Raw genomic sequence first — 15457 nt, 5'->3', positions numbered from 1 at the left:
GAAAGACTGAGAAGCCGGTGCAGGCGTCGAGGTCAGAATCTGTTCCGGGCGCGGAGGCGGTACCGGGCTGTCCGGGGTAGAGCGCAACGACACCTCCTGGATGGAGGGTGAGCGGTCCTCCCGATGCTGATGCCTGCTGGGTGCCGACTCCCTCGGCGACCCAGAGCTCCCGGTACCAAGTCGGGAAGGTGACCGGTGACTATGCTTCTTCGAGCGAAGCATATCACCGGAGCTCCCCGGTACCGATGAGGAGGACGTTGAATCCAGACGTCGTTTCCTTGGGGCCAGGTCCGAAGATGGTCGATCCCGGGGGGGGGGGGGGGGGGGGGCTGTACCGCAGGAGCCCTCAGGGCAGGAGGAGACCTACCTGAAGGCTCACCGCCACCAGCAGGGGAATGGACAGCCCTCACCTGCACTCCAGACGAAGCACCACCGTCCGACATCAGCACCAGCGGGGGTCCCGGTACCACCGACGCCAACGCACTCTTCCGAAGTCTCGGTACCGTCGATGCAGGAGGAATACGCCTCGATGCCGTCGACACCGATGCACTCCCCAAAGACTTCGGTGCTGCCGACGCCGATGCACTCGACGAATCCCGAGATGCTGTTGCCATCGAAGCGCCGGAGAACAGAACGTTCCACTGGGCTAATCTCGCTACCCGAGTCCTCTTCTGCAAAAGAGCACAAAGACTACAGGCCTGCGGACAGTGCCCAGCCCCCAGACACTGAAGACACGAAGCGTGCCTATCAGTGAGCGAGATTACCCGGGCGCACTGGGTGCACTTCTAAATCGCGCCGGCGAAATCAAAATTTGCGATGATGACAATAGGCACCGAAAAAAAAAGGTAGAAAAACCCGTATGGGTGGCCAACAAAGCCGCTCCCGAAAGTGAAAGGACACTTACGCCGGGAAAAAGCTAGAAATACGGGAAAAAAGGGGAATCCTCTTTTTTTTTTTTTAAAACACAGAAAAAAGTATAAAAAACGCGAAAGACGCGCGAGGTCTTCTGAGGGGCACGAAACGGCGGCAAAACACGACGGTCCCGAGCGCGGACAAAAGAAGACTAATGAACACGAGCCGGTTCAGGCGGGAAGACGGTCGCGCATGCACGGTGCGCATGGGCGCGCGAGGGATAGCAAACGTCTTTGCTAGTGAAGATTCCGATTGGAGGGGGTTCCGTGGACGTCACCCATCAGTGAGACCAAGCAGCCTGCTTGTCCTCGGAGAAATATGGTTATATTGAAACTTCAGAGCATGTAGACGAGACAGCTGTAAAGGGTCAAATTTCTGGAAAAACGCAGATTCCAGGGTGTGAATTTCTTGTTCTAAAAGGGCTAGTTCTTCATCCCTCTTTTTTCAAGTATGCATTATACTGATGACCTCTTCTCTGAGCTAGGCCTTGTATGACTCCCCTACAGTGGAGAAGCGAAAGTCTGGTGTGATATTACGAGTGGAAAAACTCTTCAAACAAAGTCGTGATATGGTTTAGGAGCTTATCGTTTGCAAGCAAATGCATATTCAATCTCCAGGGCTTTCGTTTGCGAGGTTCGGGGGACCAGGTGAGTAAGCATGATATTGCTGCATGATCAGATATTCTGATGTTGTGGATGACAGATGAACGCAACATAGACATTATGTCCTTAGTGCCCAAAAAGTAATCAATCCTAGAGTAGGTTTGATAGGGGAAAGTGTAGAAAGTATAGTCTGTCAGACGGGTGTAATAGGCGCCATAAATCAGTGCAGCCATATTCATGCATGAGAGATGTTAAAATCTGTTTGGTTTAGAGTTTAGAAGGGCAGCAGGTTGAGTTTTTATCTTAAAATGGATCCAAGAGAAAACTGAAATCCCCGCCAGAGTATGAGAAGCACAAGAGAAATTGGTGGTCAGTTAGAATCAGGATTTGGAAGAAAGTGGGGTCGTCTGTATTGGGGATATAGATGTTCAAGAGGATGATTAGCACACAAGCAATTGTGCCCTCAACACAGGACTATCTACCACCCGGGTTGAAGGTGTGAGAAGTACACTGGAATCCAAGATTTTTCCCGATGAGTGTGATCGCTCTATTCTTTTTAGCCTTGGACGGCGCAGCAAAGCATTGATCAAAATAATTGCCAAGGATCTTCTTAACGTCAGTGACTGAAATGTGGGATTCTTATAAGAAAAACATGTCAGATTTGAGCTGTTTAAGGTATAATAGTATTTTTTGTGCTTGATGGTTTTAGTAATGCTCTTGACGCTAAAGGAAACAAAGGGGACATCTGTCATGGAGGCATGTAAAGTGAGTACTACATCCAAGAAAAAGGGGAGCCTGTATAATATATAGGAACTGTAGCCATATTACCAAACAGAAGTAAAACAGTAGACAGATACTGTACAATAAACAGGAATATAAATGATGGGGTCATTTATGTCACAGAAGGATGCAAGAGAGCAAGGTAGTGACATGCTGAAAATATGAATCACAAAATAACAGTTCATCCAAACTCATGTTGTGGCAGCAGCTTGTTTTTCCAGGTAAACACAAAGGTCCTCTGGATTGTGAAAAGTTCTAGTCAAGTTACAATAAGTAACCCTCATTATGGCGGGATACATTAATCCATACAGAGCTCCAATCGATTTTTAGTTTGGGCCTTAAGATGAGAAAGCATTTGCGTGCCCTCGTGGTAGTTACTGTAAAGTCTGGTGTAAATATTTTCTTACCTTGGTTGTTAAAGACTTCTTGGTTTAACAGACTGTAATATCTGCAAAGCTTGGTTATATTGTAGCAGTCAAAGGGTGCGGGAAAGCTAATCCCTTTGTGGGCCTGGATGATAGTCTGTGCGTGCGTTCAATTTCCAAAGGAGGATTGAACTCTAAACCCAGTATGCGAGGAATAAAATTCTCTGGCACTCCTAAGATGCGCACATTTGTTTCTTTGCATGCGATTAGCCAAGTCACTAATTTCAAGCCACATAGAATCCATTCTGAGGAGCTGCTTCCATACTTCTAGTAACAGATAAATCTAATAGCAGGAGCCGAGGGAACTTCTAATAAATACAGCCGTGACAACTGAAGAATATGCTTTGATACACAACAATTAACTTAGTCAAATAGGCCAGGGGTCACCTGACAAATTGACCTTTAAATGCTACTTATCATCCATTCCATAGAGCACCAAATATAACCTATAGATAAACTGAAGTCCTATGGTGCTTGGTAGCAAAGTCTTGACCACAGTATATTGGAGTAGCTGGGAACCTTTCACCAAACCCTTGGTAAGACCCAAAAATAATGAATTCTAAATCAATCCTATTCAACATAAGAATGAGTTATTGCCCTCACACTGATGTTCTAAATATGGATGCATCTACCTAGCATTGCATTAAGTAGCAAAATGACAAATTTGACAACTGTCATGACCTGTGCCCATCAATATTCTGAAGTCCAACTATATACCAAAGGCTCTGGCAACTGCCTTAGGCTGTAACCACCCTGGTTCATCTATAACAATTGAAACTTAATTCCTTTAAGCTGGAATCTATGGTGTTTTAACTAAACAATTATTCAAATGAAATGCTTGCTCTTCATTCCTCTTTCATTCCTAACAATTGTACATTGCCTACAAACAGATAGCAAGTAACATTCTATGCCAAAAAACTTTAAACAGTCATGCAAAAGACAGGTCATGCAAAAGACAGTAGACACTAGAACTGTGCAGCACACCACATATCAACAAGCAAACTACTAAACAGATAAAGGTAATTTCCTTCGGAGACCAAACACCCCACCTAAGAATACTTTGTATATGTGCTCCCCAATCTAGGAGCCCAAACAAACAGGAGAAGCCAATTAGACCCACAAGGAGCAGTACGAACAAAATACAGGAGTGGGAATGACCTCTGCGATGAGTCAGATGAAGTAAAATAAGTGTCTTACTTGTGTGACACAGTAATATTTGCTTGAAGACAGAACATCAAACAAGGCTCTGTTAGAATTTGGTAGACTGAGAAATTCAAGGTATCTTTAGGCACACTAAGATATTTTAGAGATTCCCAGATTTGGAATTAGACCCTACTTCCTGCAAGTTAAAAGAAATTAGGTTTTCGGCATGGTAATGCTCTTTAAATTGGGGGGGGGGGGGGGGGGGGATCAGACTGTAGACCTAAACTCTTCAAGTCCAAGATGAACTAAGCAAACATTTTTAAGGCTCTCACAGCCAAACAGTGGCCAATCCAGGTCAAAAAGTTGCAGCTCATCTCCAATAAATGTTAATTCTACATTACAATCAAGCAGGGCATGACACATGAATGGAACATACAAGTACAGAATTGTTCAACATCAAAAAGAGAAACAAGAATGATTTCCTTTATGGATTTGAAATGAGGCAAAGAGTAATGAGACAAAGGAATACTATCCTAGGTTCTACACATACTCAAGTAGACACTGATGAACTGCATACCGAGCCTGTTTAAAGCATATGCCTGGCAGGGAAGTCTTGAACCATTTTGAGTTAAGTTCTCATACACTACTCCAGATCTGCAACAGTTAATAGAGATAAAACGTCCGTGTGTGTTACCAAACATCTACCAGTTTAGATGAAACAGGGGATGGAGCAGACAAATTTGGAGGTATAAGTGTGATGCTGGTGGCATCAACCTTGATGCCTGTGTTCAGCATTGGTGCCCTTAATGAAATACTCACTTCCTGTCTGGAGATCTTAAGAGTACTGACATTAATGGACTAAGCCAGTGAGCTCTCTCATAAGCTTCGATACTAGAGCCTGTGGAGGGTCTCAGCAGAGGAAGCTGCATTTTGATTCCAATTTGCTCTAACACAACATCTATATCAAGGAGGAGGTTGTCTTCATTAATAAAGGTTCAGTATTTATAGCGATTCATTTTAAATGTTAATGAATGATGTCAAGTGTTTTGAAAGTTTAGATGTTAAAAGTCAGACTTAGGATAGTCCAAAAGATGTTCTAAAGTTGAATTCTTTGCAATTTTATGATAGGAGTATACAGCAAAGTTACATACCTGTAGCAGGTGTTCTGAGGACAGAATACATTCTCACATGTGGGCAACATTGACAGAGAATGATATGGACATTGCCATAACGCACCGTCACTTTAAAACTTTGAGGCAGTGCCCCACCATACATACATGGGTGCCTTCCCGCCCGACACTCGAGCGCAGGACCAGTAGTACAATACTAAAGCTAAGACAACTCCAATGGGAGGCAGGAGGTATGTGAGAATACATGCCTGCTGTCCTCAGAGAACACTTGCTACAGGTAAGTAACTTTCCTTTCTCTGAGGACAAGCAGGCATGATATTCTCACATGTGCGACTCGCTAGCTGCCAGGCTCACAATATTATAATGAACCTGGCAACTAAGGAGAAAGATAACTTACAAGAAAAAAAAGGGCCAGAGAACAGAGTTGACTTAAGTAGTAAAACGATTTTGCAGGACTGCTTGTCCAAATCGGCTATCCCGCCAAAAGTGCTGCTCCAGACAGTAGTGAAGGTGTGGATAGAAGACCACGTTGCTGCCTTGCAAATTTCTTCAATGGAAAGAGTGGAAATTGGCTACAGAAGATGCCATGGTTTTTGCATTGTGAGCGGTGACACAGCCATGAAGGGTCAGCTCCTATGTGTAGGAGATTGAACTTGACTGGCTGACTTTTGGTGATGGGAATCCCTAATCTGATAGTAGCAAATGATACAAAAAGTTAGGACTTCCTATGAGGTTTCAAATGCTCCAGGTAATACGCTAGAGCACCCTTGAAGTCTAGGGTATGCTGTGTTGCTTCTCCAGGATGAGAGTGTGGCTTAGGGAAGAAGACAGGAAGTACAGTGGACTGATTAAGGTGGAACTCTGATATCACTTTAGCGAGGAGTTTTGTGTGGGTTCGGAGAACAACCCAGTCATGATTGAACCTGGTGTGAAGAGGGTGTGCCACAAGGGCTTGAAGTTTGCTTAATCTTCTGGCAGAAGTGCGTGCTATTAAGAATACCTTATATGTGAGAAACTTCAGAGATCAGGAATGGAGTGGAGGAGTGGCCTAGTGGTTAGGGTGGTGGACTTTGGTCCTGGGGAACTGAGGAACTGAGTTCGATTCCCGGCACAGGCAGCTCCTTGTGACTCTGGGCAAGTCACTTAACCCTCCATTGCCCCATGTAAGCCGCATTGAGCCTGCCATGAGTGGGAAAGCGCGGGGTACAAATGTAACAAAAAAAAACAAAAAAAAAAAAGAGGTTTCATGAGAGCTGTGAGGATGGCATTCAGATCCCAAGACACCAGAGGTGGCTTGATAGGACGTCTGGTATGAAATAAGATGCAGTGGGAGAAAGACGTATAGAAGATCTGTTCCCCAATGGAGCAGGAAGGCAAGTGGGGCTACACAGTTGGGAGCCCAGATTCTGGAAGAAAAGCAGAAAAGCTTGTTGTTCTGTGGAGAAGTGAACAGGTCTATCACCGGGGTCCCACTGCTGGAATATTCAATGAGCTACAAGTATGCTGAAGGACCATTCGTGAGGCTGAATGACACTGCTCAATTTGTCCGCAACAGCATTCTGTTTGCTGTATAGATACTTGGATACTACCATACACCGAAAAAAGCGGGATGGTCTTAGGTAGTTCTTGTGTAGGAATGTTCAGTTGCTGGACTAGAGACACGGTTATAAAGCTTCCACCTGCCCCAGAATCCAAAAAGACCTCAGTAAGCTCCTGTTTGTGACCCAGGTCAAGAACCGCTGGCATGAGAAACTGAGTGCGCAGGAGGTTAGAGGATTGGCTTATTACAGTTCCTGCAGTTAATCCTGGCCCTAAAGAGCTGGGTTTCTGTGGACAGTTGACTGCGTAGTGTCACGTCTCACCACAATACAAGCAGAGGTTGAGGGTCCGACGTCGCTGTTTTTCTTGACTCGTGAGAGGGGTATGACCTAATTGCATGGGTTCTGCCGGTGGTTGCGGGGGAATCTCCCGTATACGTGGAGCCGGTGGTAACCCTTGTTGACTCGGCGTCTTCATACCTATCCTTTCTATGGAATGCCGTTCCTTGCCACGCTCCTGAAATCGAATATCAATCATAGTACACAGTTTAATCAGGTCATCCAGCCTGGTGGGAAGTTCATGTCCGGCCAGCTCATCCTTAACCTGTGGTGCCAGCCCCTGCCCAAAGGTTGCGAGCAGACTTTCATTATTCCAATCCAATTCAGAGGCCAAGGTGCGGAATCTAATCGCATAGTCCCCTAATGTCTATGTTCCCTGTTTGAGTCTCAGGAGTGCAGAAGTAGCTGAAGTAACCATCCCTGGTTCTTCAAAAACTCATTTGAAGTGCTCCACGAAGCCCCGGAAATCCTGAAGCACCGGATCGTTCCTTTCCCAAAGCGGGGACGCCCCAGCTAGGGCTTGGCCGGACAGCAGGGACATAATATAAGCTATCAGAGTTCTCTCCATAGGAAAATCTTGGGCCTGGAGCTCAAAAATTATTTCGCATTGGTTAAGAAACCCTCTACAGCCCTGGGATTACCGTCATATCTAGGAGGTGACTTCAGACGAATTCCTGATGTGGCCGGAGCCCTTGCTGGTGCTGGACCTGAACCTGAGGCGTCTGCTGCGGCCCCCATAGAGGCCGTCATCAGTCTCTCTACCTGCTCCATACCCATGAAGGATCCTGGCATGGTCCTGCAGCGCCTGCATGAAGGATGATACCTCCGAGCTCATGGCCTTGCAAACTGTCACGTATACACACCAGGTAACTAGGTTTGTGAGCCTTTGGGCCACTGCCAAGGTGCGGCAGCAGCAGGAGAATCACCCAAACACAAGACAAAGCAGACCGGAACTGAAACAAAGTGGATCGGGGCAAGTCTTCACCTACACTTAGCCACCCTTCACCCGGAGTTAAGCTCCGGGCTGCAGGCGGCCAGCAGAACTTACCGGACAGGACAGGAAGGCCGGACTGCAGGACACAGCAGCAGGCAGACAGACAGCAGTTAATGCTAGAAACACACTGGGTTCCAGGGAAACAGCAGACAAACGAATAGTCCAGGAACAAGCCGGGTCTAGGCAGGCAGCAAGCAGAAGAATAGTCCAGTAACAATCCGGGTCTAGGCAGGCGGAAAGCAGAAGAATAGTCCAGTAACAATCCGGGTCTAGGCCGGCGGCAAACAGAAGAATAGTCCAGTAACAATCCGGATCTAGGCAGAAAAGTCCAGTAAACAAGCAGAGTCAAAGTCACAAAAAGTAAAAGCACAAAGGCACTGCAACAACTCACACAAAGGAACACCTCTGAAGAACCCTGTTGCAAGGCGAACTAGAAACCCTCCCAGGTGATTAATAAAGGCAGCCTACCAGGGAGTTCACCAGGTATGGGTACTGTTTAGTTCCAAAAAACTCCCACAACAATCTGGAAAGCTGAAAGATCCGGACCGGACCAGCATATCTTCTGGAACATGGGAAACTCCAAGTCATCGGTTCACAGCAGCCACCAGGTCTAACCACCAGGGGGCGAAGTGACTGAGAGCATGGAACCTGGGCACCACCATGACACGTAGGGAGCAGACCGAAGACGCACCCAAAGAAGGCTCAACTGACCCCGCTGCAGGAGAAAGAACTGCTGGAACAGCCACGTCTGCTGTTTCCACAGCAGTGCTGTATTTGCATGCGCCAGAGGATCCCACCCCCCGATGCTGCTTCTCGGCCATAGCGTGGCCCCACAGCTCTGGTTGTTTTGTTTTTTTTAAGGGTGACCCGATTCTGAGCCAAAAAGATCTCTCCCTACAGCACCTAAAACGCACACTACCAGAGCTGCTGTGCCGTTCGCTGTTCTAAAAAGCTCTCTCTCTTTTTTTTTTTTTTTAAACGGCTGCCTCTACCGCCAAAGAGACCAAGCTGTCCCCCAGTCTAAAGCAATTAGAAATGCCAATGAACCACAGGAGGTATAATGGGGGAGGGACCCGGTTACCCCCCCCCCCCCCCCCCCGGGTGTAACACCCCAAGGCTGACTGAAGTGTGCACTGCACCCAGTCACCAGAAGCCTAACCTCGGGTCACAAAGAGAAGAAACACAGCCTCTGCCCTGCTACACAGAGAAATCTACCTCTTTCTTTTTTTTTTTTAATTAGAAAGCCAAATAAAGGAGATAGAGAGAGGAGAATAAAGGTTCACCTCTTCCCACCTGCTGGAGACTGAGTTTACTGAATCAAAGGCTAATTGGCTAGGGCTCTTATTGGCTCTCTAGATTCAGAGTTCTCAGTCTCCACCTGCTGGAAAGAGTGCACAACCCACGAGTCAGTTCCTGGACCAGTCCGGAGGGAGGCTAAGGAAAAGAGGGTTTTTACAAGAAAAAAAAAAACCCATATACAATAGATTAATACAATAAAGCATTTTCTCGTATGTATCCTATGATCAGCTACCCACATAAATATCCCTCTTATTACCACATAAAGCCTCGAATAGCCAGGCCTTAAACTTGTTTACTAAAGTTTATAGAAGATGAACTTAATAGAATTTGAAGAGGCAAAGAATTCCAGACTTTCACTACAGAATAGGAATAGGATCCCTGATGTATCCTTTAACATTTGTAAGATGGAACACAAAAGAAAATGTTTAGAATTGCAACTTTCATATCAACCACCTAAAAGAGAAATCAGTAATGGAAAGTTGTCTGGCACATCCCTGATAACGTCTTAAAAACCAAATATAGCTTATACTTAATACGTAACTGCCGGGCCTTTGCACTACGTATGATAATGGTGGCAAAGAAAGTGATTCTGTTGACCTGGCTCTCTGTGGAAGGTCCCTCTACACAACAATGGAAAGGACAGATGATTCAAATGATGAGAATTGAAAGAATGAGCCTGAACTCTCAAAAGCCGTCAAGAACATGAGACTTTTGGAACTGCTGGACCCCATTTTGGCTTACTTTGACGCCTGGGGCCAGGGGCCAATTAATGAACATTTAAACTCAAAAGATGAACAAAAAGCTGATAGACCATAAAGAATGTGAACCCGGGGAGGGGTAAAGGGAAGGAGGGTGGAAGACAAGGGAAAGGGGGGACGAAGGGAGGAAGTGTGTGTGTGTATTGGGGGGGGGGGGGGGGGTAGAAAATGTAAAATGTTTCTGGAGAGAAAAATGTTGGTTTTCTTATATGTTTGTTGCAAAAGGAAAGTTGTCTCTTCAATAAAATATGTTTAAACATAAACATACTTAATACGTAACTCCACTGGTAGCAAGTGTGAATGTGCCAGCAGTCACATGATCAAGCCTTGCTTTAATCTTGTAGCAATATTCTGAACTAGTCGCCATCTCCACAACAATTTTTCTGATAGTCCAGTATACAGGGAATTACAGTAATCAAAGGCAGACAGGATCATAGATTGAACCCTTACCCTAAAATGTTGCTGGAAAAATTACATAACGAATAGAATGCAATTGTCATAACTTATAATATGATTTCCAGACTACAGAGTTAACTTAGAGCTTCAAAATTTAGTGCAGAATCCAAATAAACACCAAGAACCTTTGAAATGGTATCTGTATGAAAGAGCATATCTTCAGTCAGTCGTAATGAAGCAGGAATCAAATATTTCTTTAGACTAAAGCAAAGCAATTTCGTTCTGTCAGTGTTCTTAAATCGGTAAGTCCGAGACCACCATTTAAACAGCTCAACTATCTGTGATATCCTACATATAAATTGCTTCATATCAAGATGTACCAGAATCAATCTTAATGACATCACCCACATGTGAACACCATGTCTGCTTGTCCTCCAAGAATAAAAATTATTTAATATCATGATCAGTTTCTAGGCAATATATTCAGCGTATCAATGAAACATTTTCCTGTTGAAACAGGACATCATTTGACTCCTGTTACTTTCTGCCCCACAAAATCAAAGAAAGAAATTTTCACAATTTAGAAAACGATCCTTAAACCTCTAAACTTGTGAAAGGGAACATGAAAAAGTAGTAAAACAAAACACCTGACCACTGAGGGAGCCTTTTAAGCAAAGGAAAAATATTCAGGAAATGCAGGACATATATCCAAGCCATTTCACGGAAAAGACAATTAAAGGAACCTCAGTTTTCATCCCCATATGGAATCAACCATACATAAAGCAGAATAGTTTTCTAGTTATAGCAATGTTAACATTCTGTGTTTGGTATCATCAGATGACATCCTGTGTTTATACAGAAGGAAAAAAAAGAATACTGGATATTACTATGTAAATGCTAATTTTCAAATGTGAAAGTTTTTGGCAAAGTATTTACTAGTTTTACTTTAATATTGATGTCTGGGTTCTAGCAAACACAAAAAATACTGCTTTGACTTTCAGGATCAGTTACATTGTATGCCACAAGGTAAGCAAATTTCACTTATACACTATAGAAACAGAAATAAAAAAAACTGTAGAAATAATGCATTGCAAAAAAATACCAGTTAAAATGAAACCTTTCATCTAACCAGTATCACTTCTGTGTTTGTATCACTGTACCTCTTTGTGGTAATTTTTCTGCCATTAACAATTTTGCTAGACGTAGATACTGATCTGAAGTTTCCCATCCCAGAACCACCAAAGGACGATGAAGAGAATGAGGTAAAGCCGCCATGCCCCAGTGAACCAAATGAAGTAGTAAAACCTTGTGGAAGGGGGAAAAAAAAAAAGGAACACAGTCGAATTAAGAACTCGTTATACATAAGTATTAGAAAGGACAGGGAAAAAGTTTGCTGTCAAATGGACTCCAATTAACCAAATGGCTAAAACAGAAATCAAAATCACTTCTAAATATTAAACAACTTTTACATTAAGCCAATATATGACTACTAAAGGCTAGATTTTATTTTGTCTGTAAACAACCAACTCTAACAGATCAGCAAATAAAATAAATGCCCATTAGAGGTTTATGAAATAATGCTCTCTCAATATCTGATTATACTAAGTGTGCAGCCTCACAAGGCAAATTCTTCCATCTTATTTTAACATATTATGTATATGTATGGGATTTATAGTGGAATTATTCCTTTCTTTAGTAGGATTATATTACATTCAATTAAAAAAATAATGGCAAAGAACACATACTTTTAAATTGGATGGGGTTTTTTTTTTTAATATGCAAAAAGTTTCATTTTGATTACCTGTGTCAAATGGAGAAAAACTGCCACCAAAGCCAGGAAATCCACCAAAGGCTGAAAAGAAAGACCCACTGTTTCTACTTCTGTTTCCTCGCTGACCTCTTCGGTTACCAAAAAAGTCTTCAAATGGATCCTCTGTAGAGAAGAAATATCCCACAATTTACTCATACAACTAGGAATGAATATTTGAGCATACAAAGTAACAGCTTATAAATTTTATCAGCATGTTTTACTCAGTTTACTACATATACTCGACTATAAGCTGAGATTTTTGGGCCAAAAGAAAAGCCCATAAATGGGGGTTGTCGTGAAATACCTAGCCACTCGCCTGGGGCTAACCCTGTGGCCACTTAGAGGATCTATCCCCAGCACAGCTCAGGTCCGCATGCATCTGGGTATGTGGCTCTTCACTAGCACCCTCCTCCCACCAACTAGGTCCCAATTACCACTGGACGAGTCTCCCACTCTCAATTTATCCCCAGTGTTTCTAAGTTACTGGGGCCACACTCTCAATGGTGCCACAGTTCCTAGAAAGCACTCACATTCCAAACACACAAACCACCAGGATTCTTAGTCAGTCCAGACATGCAAAAATCAATAAACTAAAAAAGGTTCACTGTCATAAAAAATATTGAACAGTGAACTATAAAATCAGATGGAAAATAACAGGCAAAATAACAGATAACTGAATAAGGATCAATTATAAAATTATCTAAACATTTTATTACCACCTGTATAGTGCCTGGGAAGTACAGGAAATATAGCTGCTCATAGACTGCTCAAAGGGTCTCAGTAAAGAGACTTCCAAACAGACTGGAGAAAATGTGCGGCCATCAGCTTCCCGCCTGTCGCGTGAGAGCCCCTTCAGTTTTCATAACAAAGCAAAGAAGGAAATACAACTCCAAAGGGGAGGCGGGTGGGTATGTGAGAACAATCAGCCTGCTGTCCTCGGAGAATACCTGCTACAGGTATGTATCTTCATTTACTCCAAGAACAAGCAGGCTGCTTGTTCTCACGACTGGGGTATCCCTAGCCCCCAAAACAACAAAGAGAGGTCAATTGGGCCTTGCAACGGCAAGGACAAGGATTGACCTACAAAGAAAACATCTGACAGTGCAGCCTGGAACAGAACAAAAATGGGCCTAGGGGAGGTGGACTTGGATTCTAAACCCCAAACAGATTCTGCAGCACCGACTGCCCAAACTGACTGTCGCTTCAGGTATCCTGCTGAAAGGCAGTAGTGAGATGTGAATGTGTGGACTGAACACCACGTTGCAACCTTGCAAATCTCTTCTATAGTGGCTTCAAGTGGGCCACTGACACTGCCATGGCTCGAACACTACGAGCCGTGACATGACCCTCAAGAGTCAGCCCAGCTTGAGCGTTAAGTGAAGGAAATGCAATCTGCTAACCAATTTGAAATGGTGCATTTCCCGACAGCAACTCCCCTTCTGTTGGGGTCAAAAGAAACAAACATTTGGGCGGACTGTCTGAAGGGGCTTGTCCGCTCCACATAGAAGGCCAATGCTCTCTTCCAGTCCAATGTATGCAACTGACGTTCAGCAGGGCAGGTATGAGGACGGGGAAAAAATGTTGGTAAGACAATTGACTGGGTCAGATGGAACTCCGACACCACCTTCGAAAGGAACTTAGGTTGAGTGCAGAGGACTACTCTGTTACGATGAAATTTTGTATAAGGAGCATGGGATGCCAAGGCTTGAAGCTCACTGACTGTACGAGCTGAAGTAACAGCCACCAAGAAAATGACCTTCCAGGTCAAATACTTCAGATGGCAGGAATGCAGCGGCTCAAAAGGAGCTTTCATCAGCTGGGTGAGAACGACGTTGAGATCCCATGAAACTGGCGGAGATTTGACAGGGGGCTTTGACAAAAGCAAACCTCTCATGAAGCGAACAGCTAAAGACTGTCCAGAGATAGGCTTACCCTCTACACGCCGATGATAAGCACTAATTGCACTGAGGTGAACCCTTACGGAGCTGGTCTTGAGTCCAGACTCTGACAAATGTAGAAGGTATTCAAGCAGGGTCTGTGCAGGACAAGAGAGAGGATCAGAGGATCTAGGTCCTTGCTGTCACACCAGACGGCAAACCTCCTCCATTTAAAAGAGTAACACCTCTTAGTGGAATCTTTTCTGGAAGCAAGACCCGGGAGACACCCTCCGAAAGATCCAAGGAAGCGAACACTCTGAACATCCAGGCTGTGAGAGCCGGAGACTGGAGGTTGGGATTGTACTAGGATGCACATTTGGTTTGCTATTCTCTAAACTACTTACAAATTTTATAAAATATTATAGAAAAATTATTGTACAGGAATCAGAGAGAAAAGTCTTAATTACTCACCCACCAGCACAGCATCAGACATCAGTTGTAAAGTTATAACAGACTTACAAAATCTAACATCAGTACCTAATTACTTAGACTAATTATATAAAGAGAAAAAGGAGGAAAAAAAAAGTTTGTTCCTCATACAAAGGTCACAGAACAGAGAGAAAGGAAAAAAAAAAAAAGGAAGAAAGAAAAAGGAAAAACCCATAGGCCATTGGACGGATCTGAAACTCTCTCTCCAAGCGTGCCTAGTTTTTCAGAGTTCCTTTGTCTGCAGCATGGTTTTATAGGCTGTGGTGAGCATCCACCTCTCCTCTACCCTGGACCAATCATAGGTGTATTGACTGCTTTTAGACGTGGACTAACATGGCTACCACATCTCACTACTCCAGATTGAGGGTGTATCCTAACCGGACTATTTGAAGAATCAACTGGTCGGACACATTAAACTCCCCCAACCGGCAAGTCACCCGGTACGGACACTTTTACTGTGGCTATGCCCTGCTGGAGTCAGTCAAAAACCCGTCCCTTACTTTTGCTGGGGAGCAGCAAGGGCCTTAAGCGCACGCTGTTGACGAGAACGAGCGCGCTGGGGTTGAGCCTGAATACGTTATCGGAATGCCAGAGTGTACCTATGCATGGCATAGGAATAAGGAGCACTCTGCGTCCCCACCAAAAAACCTCCTGGTTGAGGAGGCTGTAGCAGAAGGAGCCCGGCGGGTGAGAGAAGCCATAGCATCATTATGCTTTTTGATCTGGCTGACCAGGTCTTCCACTTTCTCTCTGAAAAGGTTATCAGTCTAGCAAGGTACATCCGTCAACCTCTGCTGGACCAAATGGTCTAGGTCAGAGACACACAGCCATGAGAGTCTGCGCATCGCTATACCTTGAACAGAGATTCTGGATGCGACATCAGAAGTGCTGTAAGCGACCCTGGCCAGGAATTTACGACACTCCTTCTGCTGCCTGACCACCTGGCGAAAAGGCTCATCCTGTTC

The 15457-nt window shown here is 44.4% G+C and overlaps 1 protein-coding gene across 3 annotated transcripts in view; it reads right to left on the bottom strand.

Annotated features, from left to right (window-relative positions):
- DNAJB6 (DnaJ heat shock protein family (Hsp40) member B6) overlaps positions 1-15457 on the bottom strand; it is a 257593-nt gene that overhangs the window by 148127 nt on the left and 94009 nt on the right. For all 3 annotated transcript variants that reach the window (XM_030198684.1, XM_030198675.1, XM_030198693.1), the window contains exons 6-7: positions 12118-12249; positions 11477-11621 (exon numbers count right to left, since the gene is read on the bottom strand). In XM_030198684.1, the coding sequence (XP_030054544.1) occupies positions 11477-11621; positions 12118-12249 (277 nt within the window). The remainder of the gene's footprint in view (positions 1-11476; positions 11622-12117; positions 12250-15457) is intronic.

Source organism: Microcaecilia unicolor, chromosome 1 (assembly GCF_901765095.1).
Source record: "Microcaecilia unicolor chromosome 1, aMicUni1.1, whole genome shotgun sequence".
Lineage (NCBI taxonomy): Eukaryota > Metazoa > Chordata > Amphibia > Gymnophiona > Siphonopidae > Microcaecilia > Microcaecilia unicolor.
The sequence above is the reverse complement of the archived record's forward strand: the minus strand, read 5'-3'. Positions and strand labels throughout refer to the sequence as shown.